At 38.8% G+C, this 23,391-nt stretch overlaps 1 protein-coding gene across 4 annotated transcripts in view; it reads left to right on the forward strand.

Annotated features, from left to right (window-relative positions):
- The window catches only part of ZC3H12B (zinc finger CCCH-type containing 12B), a 602,110-nt gene that overhangs the window by 543,971 nt on the left and 34,748 nt on the right, over positions 1 to 23,391 (forward strand). For all 4 annotated transcript variants that reach the window (XM_027534244.1, XM_027534243.1, XM_027534246.1 and 1 more), the window contains one exon: positions 3,026 to 3,790. In XM_027534244.1, the coding sequence (XP_027390045.1) occupies positions 3,183 to 3,790 (608 nt within the window). In that variant the 5' untranslated portion in view covers positions 3,026 to 3,182. The remainder of the gene's footprint in view (positions 1 to 3,025; positions 3,791 to 23,391) is intronic.

Raw genomic sequence — 23,391 nt, forward strand, 5'->3', positions numbered from 1 at the left:
ACCATTTTAATTTATTTTTAATTGAAGTATAGTTGCTTTACCATGTTGTGTTGGTTTCTGTTACACAACAACGTGAATTAGCTATAAGTATACCTATATCTCCTCCCTCTTGAGCCTCCCTCTGCCTCGCCCCAATGCCAGCCCTCTAGGTCATCACAGGGCATTGAGCTGAGTTCCCTGTGCTATACAACTGCTTCTCACTTGCTAACTATTTTGCACTTGATATTGTATATATGTCAGTGCTGCCTTCTTAATTCATCCCACTCTCTCCTCCCCAACACCATTTATTGAAGAAGCTCTCTTTTCCCCATTGTATATTCCTGTCTCCTTTGTCATAAATTAATTGATCCTATAGGCATTGGCTTATTTGGGGGCTCTCTCCCATTGATTTGTGTGTCTTTTTGTACCAATTTACATACTGGTTTAATTACTATAGCTTTGCAGTAAAGTTTTAAGTAAAGGAGTGTGATACCTCCAGCTTTTTTTTTTTTTTTTCCCTCAAAATTACTTTGACTATCCAGGGTCTTTCATGGTTCTATATAAACTTTAGAATTATTTGTTCTAGTCCTGTGAAAACTGCTATTGATGCTTTGATTGAGATTGCATTGAATCTGTAGATCACTTTGTGTAATATGGATGTCTTAACAATATTAATTCTTCTAATCCATGAGCAAGGTATATCTTCTATTTGTTTGTGTATTCTTCAATTTCTTTTGTCAATGTCTTATCCTGTTCAGAGTACAGGCTTTTCACCACCCCAGTTAAATTTATTCCTAGGTATTTGATTCTGTTTGATACAATTATAAGTGGGATTTAAAATTTTTCTTTCTGATAGATGGTTTTTCTTGTATATAAAAACTACAGATTTCTGCATATTAATTTTGTATCTTGTAACTTTAGTGAATTCATTTATCAGATATAATAGTTTTTGTTTTTTGTTTTTTTTGGTGGAGTCTTTAGGGTTTCTGTATATAGTATCATGTCATCTGCAAGAAGTTTGACTTCTTTCTTTCTAATTTGTATTACTTTCATTTCTTTTTCTTGTATAATTGTTGCGATTAAAACTTTCAATATTCTGAGAGTGAGCAATCTTATCTTGTTCCTGATCTTAGAGGAAGTGTTTTCTGAATTTCACAATTGAGTATATTGTTGGTTGTAGGGGCATATAAGGCCTTTATTATGTTTAGGTATGTTGCTTCTATTCCCACTTTCTGGAGAGGTTTTATTGTAAACAGACGCTGCTGCTGCTGCTAAGCCACTTCAGTCATGTCCGGCTCTGTGTGAACCCATAGACGGAAGCCAACCAGGCTCCCCCGTCCCTGGGATTCTCCAGGCAAGAACACTGGAGTGGGTTGCCATTTGCTTCTCCAATGCATGAAAGTGAAAACTGAAAGTAAAGTTGCTCACCTGTGTCCGACTCTTAGCGGCCCCATGGACTGCAGCCCAACAGGCTTTGCCATCCATGGGATTTTCTAGGCAAGAGTACTGGAGTGGGGTGCCATTGCCTTCTCTGAAACAGACGCTACATTTTGTCAAAAGCTTTTCCTAAATCAATTGAAGTGACCATATGATTTTATTCTATTTGTTAATGTGGTGAATCACAATGATTTGCGGATATTGAAAGATCTTTGCATCCCTTTGAAAAATACTTTTGAATCATGGTGTGTGAACCTTCTAACTTACTGTTGAATTTAGTTTGGTAATACTTTGTTGAGTGTTTTTGCATTTATGTTTATCAGTGATGTTTGCCTGCAATTTTCTTTTTTAGATTATCTTTGTCTATTTTTTTTTTTTTTTTAATCAGGGTAATACTGGCTTGAAAGCAGCATTGAAGGCATTTTCTCCTCTTCAATTTTTGAAATAGTCTGAGGAGAGGCAGTAGCTCTTTTTTAAATGTTTGGTAGAATTTATCTGTGAAGCCATCTCGTGTTAGACTTTTGTTTGTTGAAAAGTTTTAAATTACAGATTTAATTTCATTCCTGGCAATTGGTTTGTTTGTATTTTTATCTATCTCTTCCTGATTAGTCTTCGGAGACTGTATTTCTAAGAATTTATCCATTTCTTTTAGGTTGTCCATTTTTGGAGCATATATTTGTTTATAGTAATTTTCTTGTTATTTTTTGTATTTTTGTGTTGTCAGTTGTAATTTTTTTTTCATTTATGATTTTATTTATCTAGGCCTTCTCTTTTTTGATGTGTCTGTTACTCACTCAGTCGTGTCCAACTCTTTGAGACCCCATGTACTCTAGCCCACCAGGCTCCTCTGTCCATGTGATTCTCTAGGCAAGAATACTGGAGTGGGTAGCCAGTCCCTTTTCCAGGGGACCTTCCTGACCCAGGGATCGAACCTGGGTCTTCCACATTGTAGGCAGATTCTTTACTATCTGAGCCACTGGGGAAACTTTCTGTTTGATTAGTTCTGGCTAACGGTTTTTCAATTTTGTGTATCTTTTCAAAGAACCAGCTCTTAACTTTCATTAATCTTTTCTATTGCTTTCTAGTTTATATTTCACTTATTTCTGCTTTAATCTTTATTATTTATTTCCTTCTACTAACTGTGGGTTTTGTTTGTTTTTCTTTTTCTAGTTCCTTTAACTTAGATTGGTTTGTTTGAGATTTTTCTTGTTTCCTGAGGTAGGCTTGAATCACTATAAACTTCCCTCTTAGAACTACTTTCCTGCAGCCCTATAGATTTCTGTGTCATTGTGTTAACATTTTTATCCCAAGATATTTTTTTTTATTTTATCTTTGATTTCTTCAATGACCCATTGGTTGTTTAGTAGTATGCTGTTTAGACTCCACATGTTTTTTTTTTCTTTTCTTTTAGTTGTTTTCCTTATAGTTGATTTTATAGTCTAATACTGTTGTGATCTGAAAAGACATTTGATATTATTTTGAGTCCAATCATTTTAAGGAGAAAAATATATCAGACAGCCTGTAGTTTCTTAGGAAGAAAGCACCATATTCTAAAATAATTTTCCATAAGTTTACTAAACATGATTATGATATGTGTGTTTATTTGTAGGAACTGGTAACATCTAAACATAACAAACCAAACAGGCAAACTATTGTGCTACCACTGCCACCACATTTTATGCAAAGGAATGCCAATGTACATGAATTCCAAGCAAGTTAAAAAGAAAAAAAAAGCTGATTAGACCTTAGATTGCCCATTGACCGGGATGACAGCCACCGCTGCAGTGGAAACACCAAAAATGAAGAAGAGTGCCTCCAAGGAAGAGAAGCAGCAGTCTAAGCAAGAGAATACAGAGCAGGGCAATGCTGATTCTGAAGAGTGGCTGGGCTGTGAGAGTGATCCTGAACAAATGAGCCTTAAAAAGAGCAACAGTGACAATAGATGCCAACTGGGAGATGTTCAATTGAATAAAAAGGATATCCTTTCTAAGCCACACCGTCAGCTATGTAGATCACCCTGCCTAGATCATCCAAGCTTCTCCCAGAGCAGCATTCTACATGATGGGAAGCTTGACTTGGAAAAAGAATACCAAACCAAGATGGATTTTGCTTTAAAGTTGGGTTATGCAGAGGAACAGATTCAATCAGTGCTGAACAAGCTGGGTCCAGAATCGCTTATTAATGATGTATTGGCAGAGCTTGTCAGACTTGGGAACAAAGGTGATTTGGAAGGGCAAGTCAACTTGAATCTGTTAGGGCCTCGAGGGCCCAGCTCCAGAGAGATCACAAGCCCTGAGCTGTCTCTTGAAGATGAAATAGACAACAGTGACAATTTGAGGCCAGTTGTCATAGATGGAAGTAATGTGGCAATGAGGTAAGACTGGTATATTTTCTTTCTCTTTCTTTAAAACTGCCTTGACCTCATAGAAATTGGCTTCCTTTACAATATGGGAGGCCCTTAGTTGTCTGTGATTTGTGTTCCTCTTGATGGAAAGATGCTAAAATGATCCTGACTGACCTTTTATATTGCCTTTGAAATCGTTGCCAGCTTGTTTTCAGGTGTTCTGAAAGCACCTTAGACATCAGTGATACTTCAGAGGAGATGTAACCAATCAGCATTTGTTCCTCTTGAGGTCCCCTCTCCCACCTCTACTTGGCTAAACAAATCATCCGGAAAATAATGCTTTTATCATGTCACTTGGGGGCTTACTTGGGAGCTTTCAGTAATTCAAAATTTCCAAGCTTACCTCAAATTTGTATCCCTTTGCTTGACTTTGTGATTTGATCTTTCCTTTCTCCCACTTGATTACAATTCTCATGCATATTGCATTTATATTAATCTCTTTAACAAACTCCATGTAAATTGTGATGATTCCTACCCCCAGTACATGGGTGTATGTCATTTTCCAGTCTAGGAGTGATCACCTCCTTATTTCTATACCCTTCAAGTTGTATTACAACTGCAAGTACCATTATGACTTTTCTCATCCCAATGATTGTCTCTGAGCTGAAGTAACATGGTAGACTGAATAATCGTCCCCTAATGAAGTCCACATCCTAATCCTTAGAATCTGAGAATATATTTTCTTACATGATAAAAAGCAACTTTGCAAATATGATTAAGCTAATGACCTTGAGATGGGGAAAATTATCCTGTATTTTTTGGTGGGCTCAATGTAACCTCAAGGGTCCTTATAAGAGGGAGGGAGGCAACAGGCTCAGAATGAATAGTAGGTGATTTGATGACAGAAATAAGAAGTTGGAGAGATGTAAGAAAGAGACTGTGAACCAAGGAATGTGAGCAACCTCCAGAAACTGAAGAAGTTAGGGAAGTATTCTTCTTTGCAGCTGTCAGAAAGAACACAGCTTTGCCAATATCTTGATTTTTCAGGCAAAAATACTGAAGTGTTCTCAATACTGGAGAGTATTCTCAACCCAGGGATCTTCTTGACACAGGGAATGAACCTGCATCTCCTATGTCCCCTGCATTGCAGACAGATTCTTTATCTCCTGAGCCAGTGAGTGAAAGTTGTTCAGTCGTGTCTGACTCTTGGCGACCCCTAGAGTAGGTAGCCTTTCCCTTCTACAGGGGATCTTCTCAACCCAGGGATTGAACTCAGGTCTCCCGCATTAGAGGTGGATTCTTTACCAGCTGAACCAGAAGGGAAGCACAAGAATACTGAAGTGGGTAGCCTATCCCTTCTCCAGGGGATCTTCCTGACCCAAGAATCAAACCGGGGTCTCCTGCATTGCAGGCGGATTCCTTACCAACTGAGCTATGGGTTCCCTGATACCACATACAAAAATTAAGAAAAAATGAATTAAATACCTAAATGTAAGACCATAAGCCATAAAATTTCTAAAGGAAAATATAGGCAGAACACTTTTTGACATAAATCATAGCAATATGCTTTTAAACCTGTCTCCTAAAGCAAAGGAAATAAAAGTTAAAGTAAACAAATGGCACGAAATTAAACTTGAAAGCTGTTGCATAACAAAGGAAACCTTTGACAAAATTAAAAGAAAACCTACTGAATAGAAGAAAATATTTGCTAGTGATATGACTGTTAGGATTAATGTCCAAAATGCATAAACAGTGCATACAATTCAATATTAAAAAAAAAAGCCAAACAATTCAATTTAAAAATGAGCATAAAACTTGAATAGATATGTTTCCAAAGAAGACATACAGATGGCCAATAGGCACATGAAAGGATGCTCAACATTGCTAATAATCAGGGAAAGGCAAATCAAAACTATGGTGAGACATCACCTCACACATGTCAGAATGGCTACTGTCAAATAGATCACAAAAAATAACAAGTGTGTTGGTGAAGATGTGGAGAAAAGAGAGCCCTACTGTACTGTTGGTGGGAATGTAAAGTGGTATAGCCATTATAAAAAGAGCAAGGATATTTTTCAAGAGAGTAAAAATAGAACTATTATATGATCCAACTATTTCATTCCTGTGTATATATCTGAAGGGAACAAAAACACTGATTTGGAAAAAAAAAAAAAAATATATATATATATATATATATATATATATATATATATATGCAGCCCAATGTTCACAGTAGCATTATTTACAATAGCCAAGATATGGAAGCAAACTTAATTTCCATAAGCTGATTACTCAGCCATAAAAAAGAATGAAAATTGACTATTTGCAACAGTATGGGTGAATCTAGAGTGTATTATGCTTAGTGAAAAAGTCAGACAGAGAAAGGCAAATACTGTATGCTATCACTTATATGTGGAATCTAAAAAATAAAATGGAATATAACAAAATGGAAACAGACTCAAGTATATAAAGAACACACTAGTGGTTACTACAGGGAAGAAAGATGGAGGATAGGCCAAATAGGGTTAAGATATTGAGAGGTAACTTAGATGAAGGCTCTTATGACAGATTTGTTTTCTTTTTTTTTACTTTTTTAATTTTATTTTATTTTTAAACTTTAAAATATTGTATTAGTTTTGCCAAATATCGAAATGAATCCTCCACAGGTATACATATGTTCCCCATCCTAAACCCTCCTCCCTCCCCATACCATCCCTCTGGGTCATCCCAGTGCACCAGCCCCAAGCATCCAGTATCGTGCATCAAACCTGGACTGGCGACTCATTTCATACATGATATTATACATGTTTAAATGCCATTCTCCCAAATCTTCCCACCCTCGCCCTCTCCCACCGAGTCCATAAGACTGTTCTATACATCAGTGTCTCTTTTGCTGTCTCGTACACAGGGTTATTGTTACCATCTTTCTAAATTCCATATATATGCATTAGTATACTGTATTGGTGTTTTTCTTTCTGGCTTACTTCACTCTGTATAATAGGCTCCAGTTTCATCCACCTCATTAGAACTGATTCAAATGTATTATTTTTAATGGCTGAGTAATACTCCATTGTGTATATGTACCACAGCTTTCTTATCCATTCATCTGCTGATGGACATATAGGTTGCTTCCATGTCCTGGCTATTATAAACAGTCCTGAGATGAACATTGGGGTGCTGGTTTATTTCCTTTTACCAGATGATGCAAATCAGCTAGAACACAAGTTTTCTTTTTGTTTCAGTTGTCAAGAAACCCAGAAAGCATGTAATGCATGACTACAGCAACAGAAAGTCAAGGAAGACCATACATTTAGTTCTTCCTTTTATGTACGGTGGGCTTCCCTGGTGGCTCAGAGGTTAAAGCGTCTGCCTTCAATGCAGGAGACCTGGGTTTGATCCCTGGGTCAGGAAAATCCCCTGGAGAAGGAAATGGCAACCCACTCCAGTATTCTTGCCTGGAGAATCCCATGGATGGAGGAGCCTGGTGGGCTGCAGTCCACAGGGTCGCAAAGAGTCAGACACGACTGAACAACTTCACTTCACTTCAGTGCTATGTATAAAATAAATAACACACAAGGATATATTTTACATCACAGAAAAATATAGTCAATATTTTATATAAAAAAAACTTTGCTGATGTTCAGTCACTAAGTCATGTCCAACTCTTTGCAACCCCACGGACTGCAGCACAGCAGGCTTCCCTGTCCTTCACTATCTCCTGGAACTGGCTCAAATTTATATTCATTGAGTCACTGATACTATCTATTGAATGGCTATGTTGCACACCTGAAACTATTATAGTATTGTAAGTCAATTGTACTTTAATAAAAATAAAAAATATAATATTTGAAGAAAGGATTCTGTAAATGTATTCCCTGCTATTAGAAATTATGTCGTGTTCTTAATGACATTAATGGCCACATACTATATTGCAGGAGCATTGGAGTCAGATTTTAATACAGTCATTTATAACTTGTGTGGCCTTGGGTAGTTATTCAATCTCTGAACTCAACCTCTGCTCATCTGCAGGCTAAATCAGAATATGCAAAGTACTTGGCACAGAATAGATTAAAAATATTAGTTTTATTTTATTCATTTGAAGCCAGAAAATGTAAGTTCTCACTTTGTACATATTATCTATAACAAGTGTTCCCAAGTCATTTAACCTTGCTGAACTCTAATTTTCTCATCAGTAAAATACAGTTTTTATGAAGATTATACAGAACTGTATATTAAAATGTACCTTCAGATAGCCTGCTAAGCAATTCCTGCTAAATATTCCATGTATGGCTCAAAACACTTGCCCCCATCCCCAGAGATGTGGAAACATCCAGTACTGTGCTATGTGCTCTGGGAAAAAATAGGGACACATAAAATAAGGTCCAGCCCTCAAAGACAATGGGATAATCAAATGAAAAACCTGATAGTATAAGATGCTCTGATTGTTTACGGTGCCAGAGAATGCTTTAATTTCATTTTCTTACATACAGCTGTCCAGTTTTCCCAGCATCACTTATTGAAGAGACTGTCTTTTCTCCATTGCATATCCCTGCCTCCTTTATTGCAAATTAATTGACCATAAGGTATGGGGATTTTTTTCTGGGCTCTATTCTGTCTCATTAAGCTATGTGTCTGTTTTGGAACCAGTAACATACTCTTTTGATTACTGCAGTTTTGTAGCATATTCTGAAGCCAGAGCACATGACTACTCAGCTTTGTTCAATCTCAAGTTCTTTGCCTCTTTGAGGTATATTTTGTTCATACAAATTTAAAATTATTTGTTTTTTTTTCTGTGAAAAATTCCTTTGGTGTATTGTTAGGAACTGCATTGAAACTGTAGATTACATTGGATATTACAGTCACTTTAACAATATTAATTCTTAGTGAGAAATAGATTTAAGGGACTAGATCTGATAGAGTGCCTGAGGAACTGTGGACAGAGGTTTGTGACATTGTACAGGAGACAGGAATCAAGATCATCCCCAAGAAAAAGAAATGCAAAAAAGCAAAATGGCTGCCTGAGGAGGCCTTACAAATAGATGTGAAAAGAAGGAAAGCGAAAAGCAAAGAAGAAAAAGAAAGATATACTCATCTGAATGCAGAGTTCCAAAGAAAAGCAAGGAGAGATAAGAAAGCCTTCCTCAGTGATCAATGCAAAGAAATGGAGGAAAACAACAGAATGAGAAAGACTAGAGATCTCTTCAAGAAAATTAGAGATACCAAGGGAACATTTCATGCAAGATGGGCTCAATAAAGGACAGAAATGGTATGGACCTAACAGAAGCAGAAGATATTAAGAAGAGGTGGCAAGAATACACAGAAGAACTGTACAAGAAAAATCTACACAACACAGATAATCATGATGCTGTGATCACTCACACTCACCTAGAGCCAGACATCCTGGAATGGGAAGTCAAGTGGGACGTAGGAAGTATCACTATGAACAAAGCTAGTGGAGCTAGTGGAATTCCAGTTGAGCGATTTCAAATCTAAAAGATGATGCTGTGAAAGTGCTGCACTTAATGTCAGCAAATTTTGAAAACTCAGCACTGGCCACAGGACTGGAAAAGGTTATTTTTCATTCCAATCCCAAACAAAAGGCAATGCCAAAAAATGCTCAAACTGCTGCACAATTGCACTCATCTCACATGCTAGTAAAGTAATGCTCAAAATTCTCCAAGCCAGGCTTCAGCAATACGTGAACCATGAACCTCTAGATGTTCAAGCTGGTTTTAGGAAAGGCAGAGGAACCAGAGATCAAATTGCCAACATCCTTTGGATCATCAAAAAACCAAAGAGAGTTCCAGAAAAACATCTATTTCTGCTTTATTGACTATGCCAAAGCCTTTGACTGTGTGGATCACAAGAAACTTTGGAAAATTCTGAAAGAGATAGGAATACCAGACCACCTGACCTACCTCTTGAGAAACCTATATATATGCACATAAGGAAGCAACAGTTAAAACTGGACATGGAACAACAGACTGGTTCCAAATAGGAAAAGGAATACGTCAAGGCTGTATATTGTCACCCTGCTTATTGAACTTATATGCAGAGTACATCATGAGAAATGCTGGGCTGGAGGAAGCATAAGCTGGAACTAAGATTGCCAGGAGAAATATCAATAACCTCAGATACGCAGATGACACCACCCTTATGGCAGAGAGTGAAGAAGAACTAAAGAGCCTCTTGATGAAAGTGAAAGAAGAGCGTGAAAAAAGTTGGCTTAAAGCTCAACATTCAGAAAACTAAGATCATGTCATCTTGTCCCATCACTTCATGGCAAATAGATGGGGAAACAGTGGAAACAGTGGCTGACTTCATTTTTCTGGGCTCCAAAATCACTGTAGATGGTGATTGCAGCCATGAAATTAAAAGACACTTACTCGTTGGAAGGAAAGTTATGAGCAACCTAGGCAGCATATTAAAAAGCAGAGACAATACTTTGCCAACAAAAGTCCGTCTAGTCAAGACAATGGTTTTTCCAATGGTGATGTATGGATTTCAGAGTTGGACTATGAAGAAACCTAAGTGCCGAAGAATTGGTGCTTTTGAAGTGTTGTGTTGGAGAAGACTCTTGAGAGTCCCTTGGACTGCAAGGAGATACAATCAATCCATCCTAAAGGAAATCAGTCTGGGTGTTAATTGGAAAGACTGATGTTGAAGCTGAAGCTCCAATACTTTGGTGACCTGATGCGAAAAGCTGACTCATTGGAAAAGACCCTGATGCTGAGAAAGATTGAGGGCAGGAGGAGAAGGGGATGACAGAGGATAAGATGGCTGGATGGCATCACCGACTCGATGGACATGAGTCTGAGTGAACTCTGGGAGTTGGTGGTGGACAGGGAGGCCTGACGTGCTGCAGATCATGGGGTCACAAAGATTCGGACACGACTGAGTGACTGAACTGAACTGAACTGAACTGAATTAAAAAACAGGGTGTATCTTTCAATCTGTTTGTGTTTTCCTCAATTTCTTTCATCATCTTATAGTTTTCTGAGCACATGGCATTTACCTTCTTAGGTAGCTTTCAGTTCAGTCGCTCAGTCGTGTCCAAATCTTTGTGACCCCATGATCCGCAGCATGCCAGGCCTCCCTGTCTATCACCATCCCCGGGAGTCCACCCACACCCACGTCCATTGAGTCGGTGATGCTATCTAATCATCTCATCCTCTGTCGTTCCCTTCTCGTCCTGCCCTCAATCTTTCCCAGCATCAGGGTCTTTTCAAATGAGTAATCTCTTCGCATCAGGTGGCCAAAGTATTGGAATTTCAACTTCAACATCAATCCTTCCAATGAACACCCAGGACTGATCTCCTTTAGGACGGATTGGTTGAATCTCTTTGCAGTCCAAGGGACTCTCAAGAGTCTTCTCCAACACCACAGTTCAAAAGAATCAATTCATCGGCACTCAGCTTTCTTCCTAGTCCAACTCTCACATCCATACATGACCATTGGAAAAACCATAGCCTTGACTAGCTGGTCCTTTGTTGACGAAGTAATGTCTCTGCTTTTTACTATGTTGCCTAGGTTTGTCATAACTTTCCTTCCAAGGAGTAAGTGTCTTCTAATTTCATGGCTGCAATCACCATCTGCAGTGATGTTGGAGCCCCCCAAAATAAAGTCTGACACTGTGTCCAATGTTTCCCCATCTATTTTCCATGAAGTTATGGGATCAGATGCCATGATCTTCGTTTTCTGAATGTTGAGCTTTAAGCCAATTTTTTCACTCTCCTCTTTCACTTTCATCAAGAGGCTCTTTAGTTCTTCTTCACTTTCTGCCATAAGGATAGTGTCATCTGCATATCTGAGGTTATTGATATTTCTTCCAGCAATCTTGGTTCCAGTTTGTGCTTCCTCCAGCCCAGCATTTCTCATGATGTACTTTGCATATAAGTTCAATAAGTAGGGTGAAAATATACAGCCTTGACGTACTCCTTTTCCTATTTGGAACCAGTCTGTTGTTCTATGTCCAGTTCTAACTGTTGCTTCCTGACCTGCATAGAGGTTTCTCAAGAGGCAGGTCAGGTGGTCTGGTATTCCTATCTCTTTCAGAATTTTCCAAAGTTTCTTGTGATCCACACAGTCAAAGGCTTTGGCATAGTCAATAAAGCAGAAATAGATGTTTTTCTGGAACTCTCTTTGGTTTTTTGATGATCCAAAGGATGTTGGCAGTTTGATCTCTGGTTCCTCTGCCTTTCCTAAAACCAGCTTGAACATCTAGAAGTTCACGGTTCATGTATTGCTGAAGCCTGGCTTGGAGAATTTTGAGCATTACTTTACTAGCATGTGAGATGAGTGCAATTGTGCAGCAGTTTGAGCATTTTTTGGCATTGCCTTTTGTTTGGGATTGGAATGAAAAATGACCTTTTCCAGTCATGTGATCACTGCTGAATTTTTCAAATTTGCTGACATATTGAGTGCAGCACTTTCATAGCACCATCTTTTAGATTTGAAATAGCTCAACTGGAATTCCACTAGCTCCACTAGCTTTGTTCATAGTGATGCTTCCTATGGCCCACTTGACTTCCCATTCCAGGATGTCTGGCTCTAGGTGAGTGTGAGTGATCACAGCATCATGATTATCTGGGTCATGAAGATCTATTTTGTACAGTTCTTCTGTGTATTCCTGCCACCTCTTCTTAATATCTTCTGCTTCTGTTAGGTCCCTACCACTTCTGTCCTTTTTTGAGCCCATCTTTGCATAAAATGTTTCCTTGGTATCTCTAATTTTCTTGAAGAGATCTCTAGTGTTTCCCATTGTATTATTTTCCTCTATTTCTTTGCATTGATCACTGAAGAAGGCTTTCTTAACTCTCCTTGCTGTTCTTTGGAACTCTGAAATCAAATGGGTATATCTTTCCTTTTCTCCTTTGTTTTTTGCTTCTCTTTTTTTCACAGCTATTTGTAAGGCCTCCTCAGGCAGCCATTTTGCTTTTTTGCATTTCTTTTTCTTGGGGATGGTCTTGATCCCTGTCTCCTGTACAATGTCAAAAGCCTCCATCCGTAGTTCATCAGGCTCTCTGTCTATCAAATCTGGTCCCCTTAAATCTATTTCTCACTTCCACTGTATAATCATAAGGGATTTGATCTAGGTCATATTGGTAGCTTTATTTGGTAGATCTAGGTAGCTTTATCCCTAACTATTTTGTTCTTTTTGATGAGATGGTTAGTGAGATTGTTTCCTTAATTTCACTTTCTGAAAGGTCATTGTTAGTGTACAGAAATTTCACAGATTTTTTTTTTTTTTTAATATGAATGGATGAACTGAGTAAAGCAGGCTGTTCCCATACGGTGCTGAGTCCTTTACTAGATTTTACCTCGTGCTTTTTTTGGAGGGCGGTAAGAACTCAATCCTAAAGGAAATCAACCCTAAGTATTCATCAGGACTAATGCTGAAGCTGAAACTCCAATACTTTGGGCACGATGCAAGGAGCTGACTCATTGAAAAAGACCCTGATGCTGGGAAAGATTGAAGGCAGAGTGAGAAGGGGCTGACAGAGGATAAGATGGTTGGATAGTATCACCGACTCAATGGATGTGAATTCGAGCAAACGCTGGGAGATGGCGAAGGACAAGGAAACCTAGCATGCTACAGCCCATGGGGTCGCAAAGAGTCGGGCATGACTCAGCAACTGAACAACAATTTTTTTATTAACAAGATTTTTTATATTAATATTTGTATCCTATAACATGACTGAATATATTTATTAGTTCTAGTGTTTTTTTTTTTTTCTGGAGAATTTAATGTTTTGTTTATAGAGTATCTTTTGATTTAGAGTATTAATCCATTGACATTTAAAGTGATTACATGTAGGTATGTACTTATTGCCATTTCGTTACTTGTTTTCTGGTTATTTCTATAGTTCTTCTCTATTCCTGTCTTCTTGTAGTTTGATGATTTTTTAGTGGTATCCTTGTGTTCCTTTCTAGATTTTTGTGTATCTCTTGTAAGTTTTTGCTTTGAAGTTACCATGGGGTTCATATATATTGACCTGTAACTATATGTACTTGTTTTTATACATAATTTTATTTGTAATATTATTTTTATAATAATTTTTTTTAATTTTAAATTAATTTATTTATTTTAATTTGATGCTCATTACTTTACAATATTGCAGTGATTTTTGCAATGCATTGACATGAATCAACCATGGGTGTACATCTGTTCACCATCCTGAACCCCCTTCCCACCTCCCTCCCCGTCCCATCCCTCAGGGTTATCCTAGTGCACCAGCCCTTAGCACCCTGTCCCATGCATCAAACCTGGACTGGTACTCTAATTCCCATGTGATAATATACATGTTTCAATGCTATTCCCTCAAATCATCCCACCCTTTCCTTTTCCCACAAAGTCAAAAAGTTTGTTTTTATATATGTATCTCTTTTGTTATCTCGCATATCGAATCATCATTACCATCTTTCTAAATTCCATATATATGTGTTAGTATACTGTATTGGTGTTTTTCTTTCTGACTTACTTCACTCGGTATAATAGGCTTCAGTTTCATCCACCTCATTAGAACTTATTTAAATGCATTATTTTTAATGGCTGAGTAATATTCCGTTGTGCATATGTAACACAGCTTTCTTTTCCATTCATCTGCTGATGGACATCTAGGTTGCTTCCATGTCCTGGCTATTATAAACAGTGCTGCAATGAACACTGGGGTACATGTATCTTTTTCAATTCTGGTTTCCTTGGTGTGTGTGCCCACGAGTGGGATTTCTGGGTCGTATGGCAGTTCTATTTCCAGGTTTTTAAGGAATCTCCACACTGTTCTCCATAGTGGCTGTACTAGTTTGCATTCCCACCAACAGTGTAAGCAGGCTTCTTTTTCTCTGCACCCTCCAGCCATTCTGACCAGCATGAGATGGCACCTCATTGTGGGTTTGATTTGCATTTCTCTGATAATGAGTGACGTTGAGCATCTTTTTATATATTTGTTAGCCATCTGTATGTCTTCTTTGGAGAAATGTCTGTTTAGTTTCTTGGCCCATTTTTTGATTGGGTTGCTTGTTTTTCTGGAATTGAGCTGCATGTACTGCTTGTATATTTTTGAGATGAATTCTTTGTCACTTGCTTTGTTTGCTATTATTTTCTCCCATTCTGAAGGCTGTCTTTTCACCTTGCTTATAGTTTCCTTTGTTGTGCAAAAGCTTTTACGTTTAGTTAGGTCCCATTTGTTTATTTTTGCCTTTATTTCCATTACTCTGGGAAGTGGGACATAGAGGATCCTCCTGTGATTTGTGTCGGAGAGTGTTTTGCCTATGTTTTCCTCTAGGAGTTTTATAGTTTCTGGTCTTACGTTTAGATCTATAATCCATTTTGAGTTTATTTTTGTGTATGGTGTTAGAAAGTGTTCTAGTTTCACTGTTTTACAAGTGGTTGGCCAGTTTTCTCAGCACGACTTGTTAAAAGAGATTGTCTTTTCTCCGTTGTATATTCTTGTTTCCTTTGTCAAAGATAAGGTATCCATAGGTACGTGGATTTATCTCTGGACTTTCTATTTTGTTCGATTGATCTATATTTCTGTCTTTGTGCCAGTACCATACTGCCTTGATAATTGTAGCTTTTTAGTGTAGTCTGAAGTCAAGCAGGTTGATTCCTCCAGTTCCATTCTCCTTTCTCAAGATTGCTTTAGTTATTCAGATTTTTTTGTATTTCCATGCAAATTGTGAAATTATTTGTTCTAGTTCTCTGAAAAATACCTTTGGTAGCTTGATAGGGATTATACTGAATCTATAGATTGCTTTGGGTAGTGTACTCATTTTCACTATATTGATCCTTCTGATCCATGAACAAAACATATTTCTCCATCTCTTTCTGTCATCTTTGATATCTTCCATCAGAGTTTTATAGTTTTCTATATACAGGTCTTTTTTTTTTTTTTTTTTTTTCAGTTCAGTTCAGTCACTCAGTCGTGTCCAACTCTTTGTGACTTCATGAATCGCAGCATGCCAGGCCTCCCTGTCCATCACCAACTCCCAGAGTTCACCCAAACTCATGTGCATCGAGTTGGTGATGCTATCCAGCCATCTTATCCTCTGTCGTCCCCTTCTCCTCATGCCCCCAATCCCTCCCAGCATCAGAATCTTTTCCAATGAGTCAACTCTTCGCATGAGGTGGCCAAAGTATTGGAGTTTCAGTCTCAGCATCAGTCCTTCCAGTGAACGGATGGTCTCCTTTAGGATGAGCTGGTTGGATCTCCTTGCAGTCTCAAGAGTCTTCTCCAACACCTCAATTCAAAAGCATCAATTCTTTGGTGCTCAGCTTTCTTCACAGTCCAACTCTCACATCCATACATGACCAATGGAAAAACCATAGACTTGACTAGACGGAACTTTGTTGGCAAAGTAATATCTCTGCTTTTGAATATGCTGTCTAGGTTGGTCATAGTTTTCCTTCCAAGGAGTAAGCGTCTTTTAATTTCATGGCTGCAGTCACCATCTGCAGTGATTTTGGAGCCCCCAAAAATAAAATCTGACACTGTTTCTACTGTTTCCCCATCTATTTCCCATGAAGTTATGTGACCAGATGCCATGATCTTTTCTTCTTTAGGTTGGTTTAATCCTAAGAGTTTTACTCTTTGTGTTCCAATGGTGAATTGGATTGTTTCCTTAATTTCTCTTTCTGTTTACTCATTGTTAGTGTATAGGAATGCAAGGGGTCCCTATGTATTAATTTTATATCCTGCAACTTTATTATATTCATTGATTAGCTCTAGCAGTTTTCTGGTGATGTCTTAGGGTTTTCTATGTAGAGGATCACGTCATCTGCAAATAGTGAGAGTTTTACTTCTTCTTTTCCAATCTGGATTCCTTTTATTTATATTTATTCTCTGATTGCTGTGGCTAAAACTTCCAAAACTATGTTGGATAGTAGTGGTAAGATTGGGCACCCTTGTCTTGTTCCTGACTTTAAGGGAAATGCTTTCAATTTTTCACCACTGAGTATGTTTGCTGAGGGTTTATCATATATGTCTTTTATTATGTTGAGCTATGTTCCCTCTGTGCCTGCTTTCTGGAAGGTTTTTATCATAAATAGATGTTGAAATTTGTCAAAATCCTTCTCTGCATCTATAGAGACAATCATATGGTTTTATCTTTGAATTTGTTGATGTGGTGTATCACATTGATTGATTTGCAAATGATGAAGAATCCTTGCATCCCTGGGATAAAGCCCACTTGGTCATGATGTATGATCCTTTTAATATGTTGTTGGATTCTGTTTGCTAGAATTTTGTTAAGGATTTTTGCATCTATATTCATCAGCGATATTGAACTGTAGTTTTCTTTTTTTGTGGCATCTTTGTTTTGTTTTGGTATTAGGGTGATGATGGTCTCATAGAATGAGCTTGGAAGTTTACCTTCCTCTGCAAATTTCTGGAAGAGCTTGAGTAGGATAGATTCTTCTCTAAATTTTTGGTAGAATTCAGCTGTGAAGCCATCTGGTCCTGGGCTTTTGTTTGTTGGAAGATTTCTGACTACAGTTTCAATTTCCGTGCTTGTGATGGATCTGTTAAGACTTTCTATTTTCCTGGTTCAGTTTTGGAAAGTTGTATTTTTCTAAGAATTTTTCCATTCCTTCCAAGCTGTCCATTTTTTTGGCATATAGTTGATGATAGTAGTCTCTTATGATCCTTTGTATTTCTGTGTTGTCTGTTGTGATTTATCCAGTATCAATTCTAATTTTGTTGATTTGATTGTTCTCCCTTTATTCTTGATGAGTCTGGATAACTCTTGATGAGTTGTCTATTTATCTTCTCAAAGAACCAGCTTTTTGCTTTGTTGAATTTTGCTATGGTCGCCGTTGTCTCTTTTTCATTTTTTTCTGCCCTAATTTTTAAGATTTCTTTCCGTCTACTAACCCTGGAGTTCTTCATTTCTTCCTTTTCTAGTTGTTTTTGGTGTAGAGATAGGTTATTTATTTCATTTTCTCTTGTTTCTTGAGGTAAGCTTGTATTGCTATGAACCTTTCCCTTCAGTGCAGTTCTGTTCAGTCTCTCAGTTGTCTCTGAATCTTTGCCACCCCAAGAACTGCAGCACGCCAGGCCTCCCTGTCCATCACCAACTCCCGGAGTTCACTCAAACTCACGTCCATAGAATCTGTGATGCCATCCAGCCATCTCATATCCTGTCTTCCCCTTCTCCTCCTGCCCCTAATCCCTCCCAGCATCAGAGTCTTTTCCAATGAGTCAACTTTTCGCACAAGGTGGCCAAAGTACTGGAGTTTCAGCTTTAGCATCATTCCTTCCAAAGAACACCCAGGACTGATCTCCTTTAGAATGGACTAGTTGGATCTCCTTGCAGTCCAAGGGACTCTCAAGAGTCTGCTCCAACGCCACAGTTCAAAAGCAACAATTCTTTGGTGCTCAGCTTTCTTCACAGTCCAACTCTCACATCCATACATAACCACTGGAAAAACCATAGCCTTGACTAGACGGACCTTTGTTGGCAAAGTAATGTCTCTGCTTTTGAATATGCTATCTATGTTGGTCATAACTTTCCTTCCAAGGAGTAGGCGTCTTTTAATTTCATGGCTGCAATAACCATCTGCAGTGATTTTGTAACCCCCAAAAATAAAGTCTGACACTGTTTCCACTATTTCCCCATCTATTTTCCATAAAGTGATGGGACCAGATGTCATGATCTTCGTTTTCTGAATGTTGAGCTTTTAGCCAACTTTTTCACTCTCCTCTTTCACTTTCATCAAGAGGCTTTTGAGTTCCTCTTCACTTTCTGCCATAAGGGTGGTGTCATCTGCATATCTGAGGTTATTGATATTTCTCCCGGCAATCTTGATTCCAGCTTGTGCTTGTTCCAGTCCAGCGATTCTCATGATGTACTCTGCATATAAGTTAAATAAGCAGGTTGACAATATACAGCCTAGACCTACTCATTTTCCTATTTGGAACCAGTCTGTTGTTCCATGTCCAGTTCTAACTGTTGCTTCCTGACCTGCATATAGGTTTCTCAAGAGGCAGATTTCTTAGCACTGCTTTTACTGAATCCCATAAGTTTAGGGTTTTTGTGTTTTCATTTTCATTCATTTCTATGCATATTTTGATCTTTTTTTATTTTTTCTGTGATTTGTTGGTTATTGAGAAGCATGTTGTTTAGCCTCCATATCTTTGTATTTTTAAGTTTTTTTTTTTTTTTTTTCCTGTAGTGACATCTGATCTTACTGCATTGTAATCAGAAAAGAGGATTGAAATGATTTAGATTTTTTTTGAATTTACCAAGGTTCAATTTATGACCCAGGATGTGATCTATCCTGGAGAAGGTTCCATGTGCATTTGAGATAAAGGTGAAATTCATTGTTTGGGGGTGAAATGTCCTATAGATATCAATTAGGTCAAACTGGTCCATTATATCATTTAACGGTTGTATCTCCTTGCTGATTGTCTGTTTACTTGCTCTATCCACAGGTGTAAGTGGTGTATTAAAGTGTCATACTACTATTGTGTTACTGTTAATTTCCCTTTTCATACTTGTTAGCATTTGACTTACATATTGTGGTGCTCCTATATTGGGTACATATATATTTATAATTGTTATATCTTCTTCTTGGATTGATCCTTTGATCATTATATAGTGTCCTTTTTTGTCTGTTTTCACGTCCTTTATTTCAAAGTCTATTTTATCTGATATGAGCATTACTACTCCTGCTTTCTTTTGGTCTCCATTTGAGTGAAATATCTTTTTCCAGCCCATCACTTTCAGTCTGTATGTGTCCCTTGTTTTGAGGTGTCTTGTAGACATGACACCTATATATGTCTTGCAGACAGCATATATAGGTGTCTTGTTTCTGTATCCATTCAGCCAGTCTTTGTCTTTTGGTTGGGGCATTCACCCTATTTACATTTAAGGTAATTATTGATAAGTATGAACCTATTGCCATTTACTTTGTTGTTTTGGGTTCGAGTTATACACCTTTCCTGTGTTTCCTGTCTAGAGAAGATCTTTTAGCATTTGCTGAAGAGTTGGTTAGGTAGTGCTGAATTCTCTCAGCTTTTGCTTGTCTGTAAAGCTTTTGATTTCTCCTTCATATCTGAATGAGATCCTTGCTGGGTACAGTAATCTGGGTTGTAGGTTTTTCTCTTTCATCACTTTAAGTATGTCCTGCCATTCCCTTCTGGCCTGAAGAATTTCTATAGAAAGATCAGCTGTTATCCTTATGGGAACCCCCTAGTGTGTTATTTGTTGTTTTTTCCTTGCTGCTTTTAATATTTGTTCTTTGTTTTTAATTTGATTAATATGTGTCTTGGGGTGTTTCACCTTGGGTTTATCCTGTTTGGGACTTTGGGTTTCTTGGACTTAGGTGGCTATTTCCTTCCCCATTTGAGGGAAGTTTTCCACTACTATCTCCTCAAGTATTTTCTCATGGCCTTAAACTTTGTCTTCTTCTTCTGGGACTCCTATGATTCAAATGCTGGGGCATTTAACATTGTCCCAGATGTCTCTGAGGTTGTCCTCATTTCTTTTAATTCTTTTTTTCTTTTTTCCTCTCTGCTTCATTTATTTCCACCATTCTATCTTCAACCTCACTTATCCTATCTTCTGCCTCAATTATTCTACTCTTGGTTCCCTCCAGAGTGTTTTGATCTCAGTTATTGCATTATTCATTATTGATTGACTCTTTTTTGTTTCTTCCAAATCCTGGTTAAACATTTCTTGCATCTTTTCAGTCCTTGTCTCCAGACTATTTACCTGTAACTACATTTTGTATTCAGGATTTTGGATCATTTTTATTATCATTATTCTGAATTCTTTTTCAGGTAGACTCCCTATCTCCTCCTCTTTTGTTTGGTTTGGAGGGCATTTATGTTGTTCCTTTACCTGCTGAATATTTCTCTGCCTTTTCATCTTGTTTAGATAGCTATGTTTGGGGTGGCCTTTCTGTATGCTGGAAGTTTGTGGTTCCTTTTTATTGTGGAGATTCCTCCCTGTAGGTGGGCTTGGAAAAGTGGCTTGTCAAGGTTTCTTGGTTAGGGAAGTTTACGTTGGTGTTCTGGAGCTGCATATCTTCTCTCTTGAGTGCAATGAAGTGCCCAGTAGTAAGTTTTGAAGTGTCTATGAGTTTGGCATGACTTTTGGCCACCTGTATTTTAATGCTCAGGGTTATGTTCCTGCATTGTTTGAGAATTAGCATGGTACATCTTTGTCTGAAACTTGTTGGCTCTTGGGTGGAACTTGGTTTCATTGTAGGTATGGAGGCTTTTGGATGAGCTTTTTTAGATTAATGTTCCCTGGAGTCAGGAGTTTTCTGGTGTTCTCACGTTTTGGTTTTAAGCCTCCTGCCTCTGGCTTTCGTCTTATTCTTACAGTAGCCTCAACATGTCTCCATCCATACAGTACCAATGATAAAACATCTAGGTTAATGGTAAAAAGATTCTCCACAGTGAGGGACACCCAGAGAGGTTCACAGAGTTACATGGAGAAGAGAAGAGGGAGGAGGGAGATAGAGATGACCAAGAGGAGAAGCGAGGGAATCAAAAAGGGAGAGAGCAATCTAGCCAGTAATCAATTCCCTATGTACTCTCCACCGTCTGGAACACTCATTCTTAAAGGTACAAAACTGATAACAAATACCAAAAAGCAAAGATTAAAAATCTAGAGTCAACGTTAGACTCTCAAAAATACAATATTAAAAAAAAATCACAAAAGTTATATAATATATATATATATGAAATTTGCTTTAAAAATAGTCTTTTTGCAAGTTAATAGTGGGTTATAAAAATAAAAATTAAAGGGGTAATAAAGAACTTAAAAATAAATTTTTAAAAAATTAAAAATGATAATAATAAAATATATCTAGGAATTTCTCTTGAGCTGTTGAGGGCAATGTTGTGTATGTTCAGTTTCAGATAGTTCCTTGTTCCAGCTCATGCTTCTTTTCAAGGTCTATAGGCCCTTTCCAATGTAGTCAATGCTAACTACAGGGTTTTAATCTGTTGCACCTGTCACTTCCAAAGTTGTTCCCTCTTCTTTGTTTATTTTGACTGTCTCTGCTTGCAAGTCTCTTCAGTGTCTAATTTCCACTCTGTCACAAGGGGCAAGGGAGGTCATTTATTTAGGCTCACTTGTTCAGTTGTGCTGTGGTGAGGGAGGAACACTGCAGACAAATATCCCTGGTGTATATGGGGAGTGCTTGCAGTGTCTGCACCACACTGGGTTTGCCTCTGCTCATGGCGTGTGTGCTTTCCTGGTCTACACTGCTCAGGCTCCAGGTTGTTCTGTAGCGGAACTGTCTAAAGCAGGCCCTGGGTTGCATGCACTTCCCAGGTCTAAGCTGCTCAGGTTCAGGTTCTCATGTACTCCACAAAGACACAGACTCAGTTGGGTCTGCATTTTTTGCCATTCCCAGGTCTCAGCAGCTCAGACAACCAGGTTCTTGGTGAGCACAATCTCCCAGGAAGGCGATGAATCTTATCACCTCCCTGGTCCCAGCCCCTTGGTTTCCTGGGTGTACAGCAAGAGTGCCATCTCAGGTGTGCTGTATGTCTCCTCTGGGGAGCTGATCTCTGGCTCCAACTGTCCTGGTGGATGTCAATCGCCCAGGATCCCAGGAAGACTTGGTTAGCAACTGGTAGCCTGCTCTTGGTTTGGTGGAGGATGCCATCTCTGGGAATGAGATTGCCCTTTGCCTTCCAGCTCTGGCTGCCACCCACCTGCCTCTCTGCCTCTGGTGGGGGGATGGGCCAATCTGCAGACAGCTAGCTCTCCTCTGGCATTCTTTCAATCCTTTGTTCTGTGAGCAGCCCTGGCAGTGCCTTGGGTTAGAGCTTTTCATGGGAAAGCTCACTCTCTCTCTCTCTCTCTTTTTCTCTCTCTCTGGCTATCCCACAGTTTGTGTTCCTATCTCATGGTAGCTCCCTCAGACTGTCCTCAGGGCATTCAGGCCTGGCCCTTACCCTAAGCATGCAGCTGGCGCCTCCCTGTTCAGCCCCTGCTCATTGTTGGGGGACATGAGCGTCTGAGCTACTTATCCACTGGGAGTTGTGGTTAGGTGCATTGTAATCTGTGGGCTATTCTTTTTTCCCTCCCAGTTATGTTGCCCTCTGAGATTCCAAAACTCCCCACAGACCTGGCGGTGAGAGGGTTGGTGTTTGGAAATTTCTCCTCCTTCACGACTCCCTCCCAGGGATGGATTCCATCCCTAACTCTTGTTTCTCTTTTTATCTTTTGTATTTTGTCCTGCTGCTGCTGCTGCTGCTAAGTCACTTCAGTCATGTCCGACTCTGTGCAACCCCATAGACAGCAGCCCACCAGGCTCTCCCATCCCTGGGATTCTCCAGGCAAGAACACTGGAGTGGGTTGACATTTCCTTCTCCAGTGCATGAAAATGAAAAATGAAAGTGAAGTCACTCAATCGTGTCCAACTCCTAGCGACCCCATGGACTGCAGCCTACCAGGCTCCTCTGTCCATGGGATTTTCCAGGCAAGAGTACTGGAGTGCATTGCCATTGCCTTCTCTGATATTTTATCTTACCTCTTTTCAAAGAGAATGGGCTGCCTTTTTGGGTCCCTGGTGTCCTCTGCCAGCGTTCAGAAGTTGTTTTATGGAAGTTGCTCAGCATTCAAATGATCTTTTGATGCATTTGTGGGGGAGAAGGTGATCTCCCCAT

The sequence above is a fragment of the Bos indicus x Bos taurus genome, chromosome X, assembly GCF_003369695.1.
Source record: "Bos indicus x Bos taurus breed Angus x Brahman F1 hybrid chromosome X, Bos_hybrid_MaternalHap_v2.0, whole genome shotgun sequence".
In the NCBI taxonomy this organism is placed as follows: domain Eukaryota; kingdom Metazoa; phylum Chordata; class Mammalia; order Artiodactyla; family Bovidae; genus Bos; species Bos indicus x Bos taurus.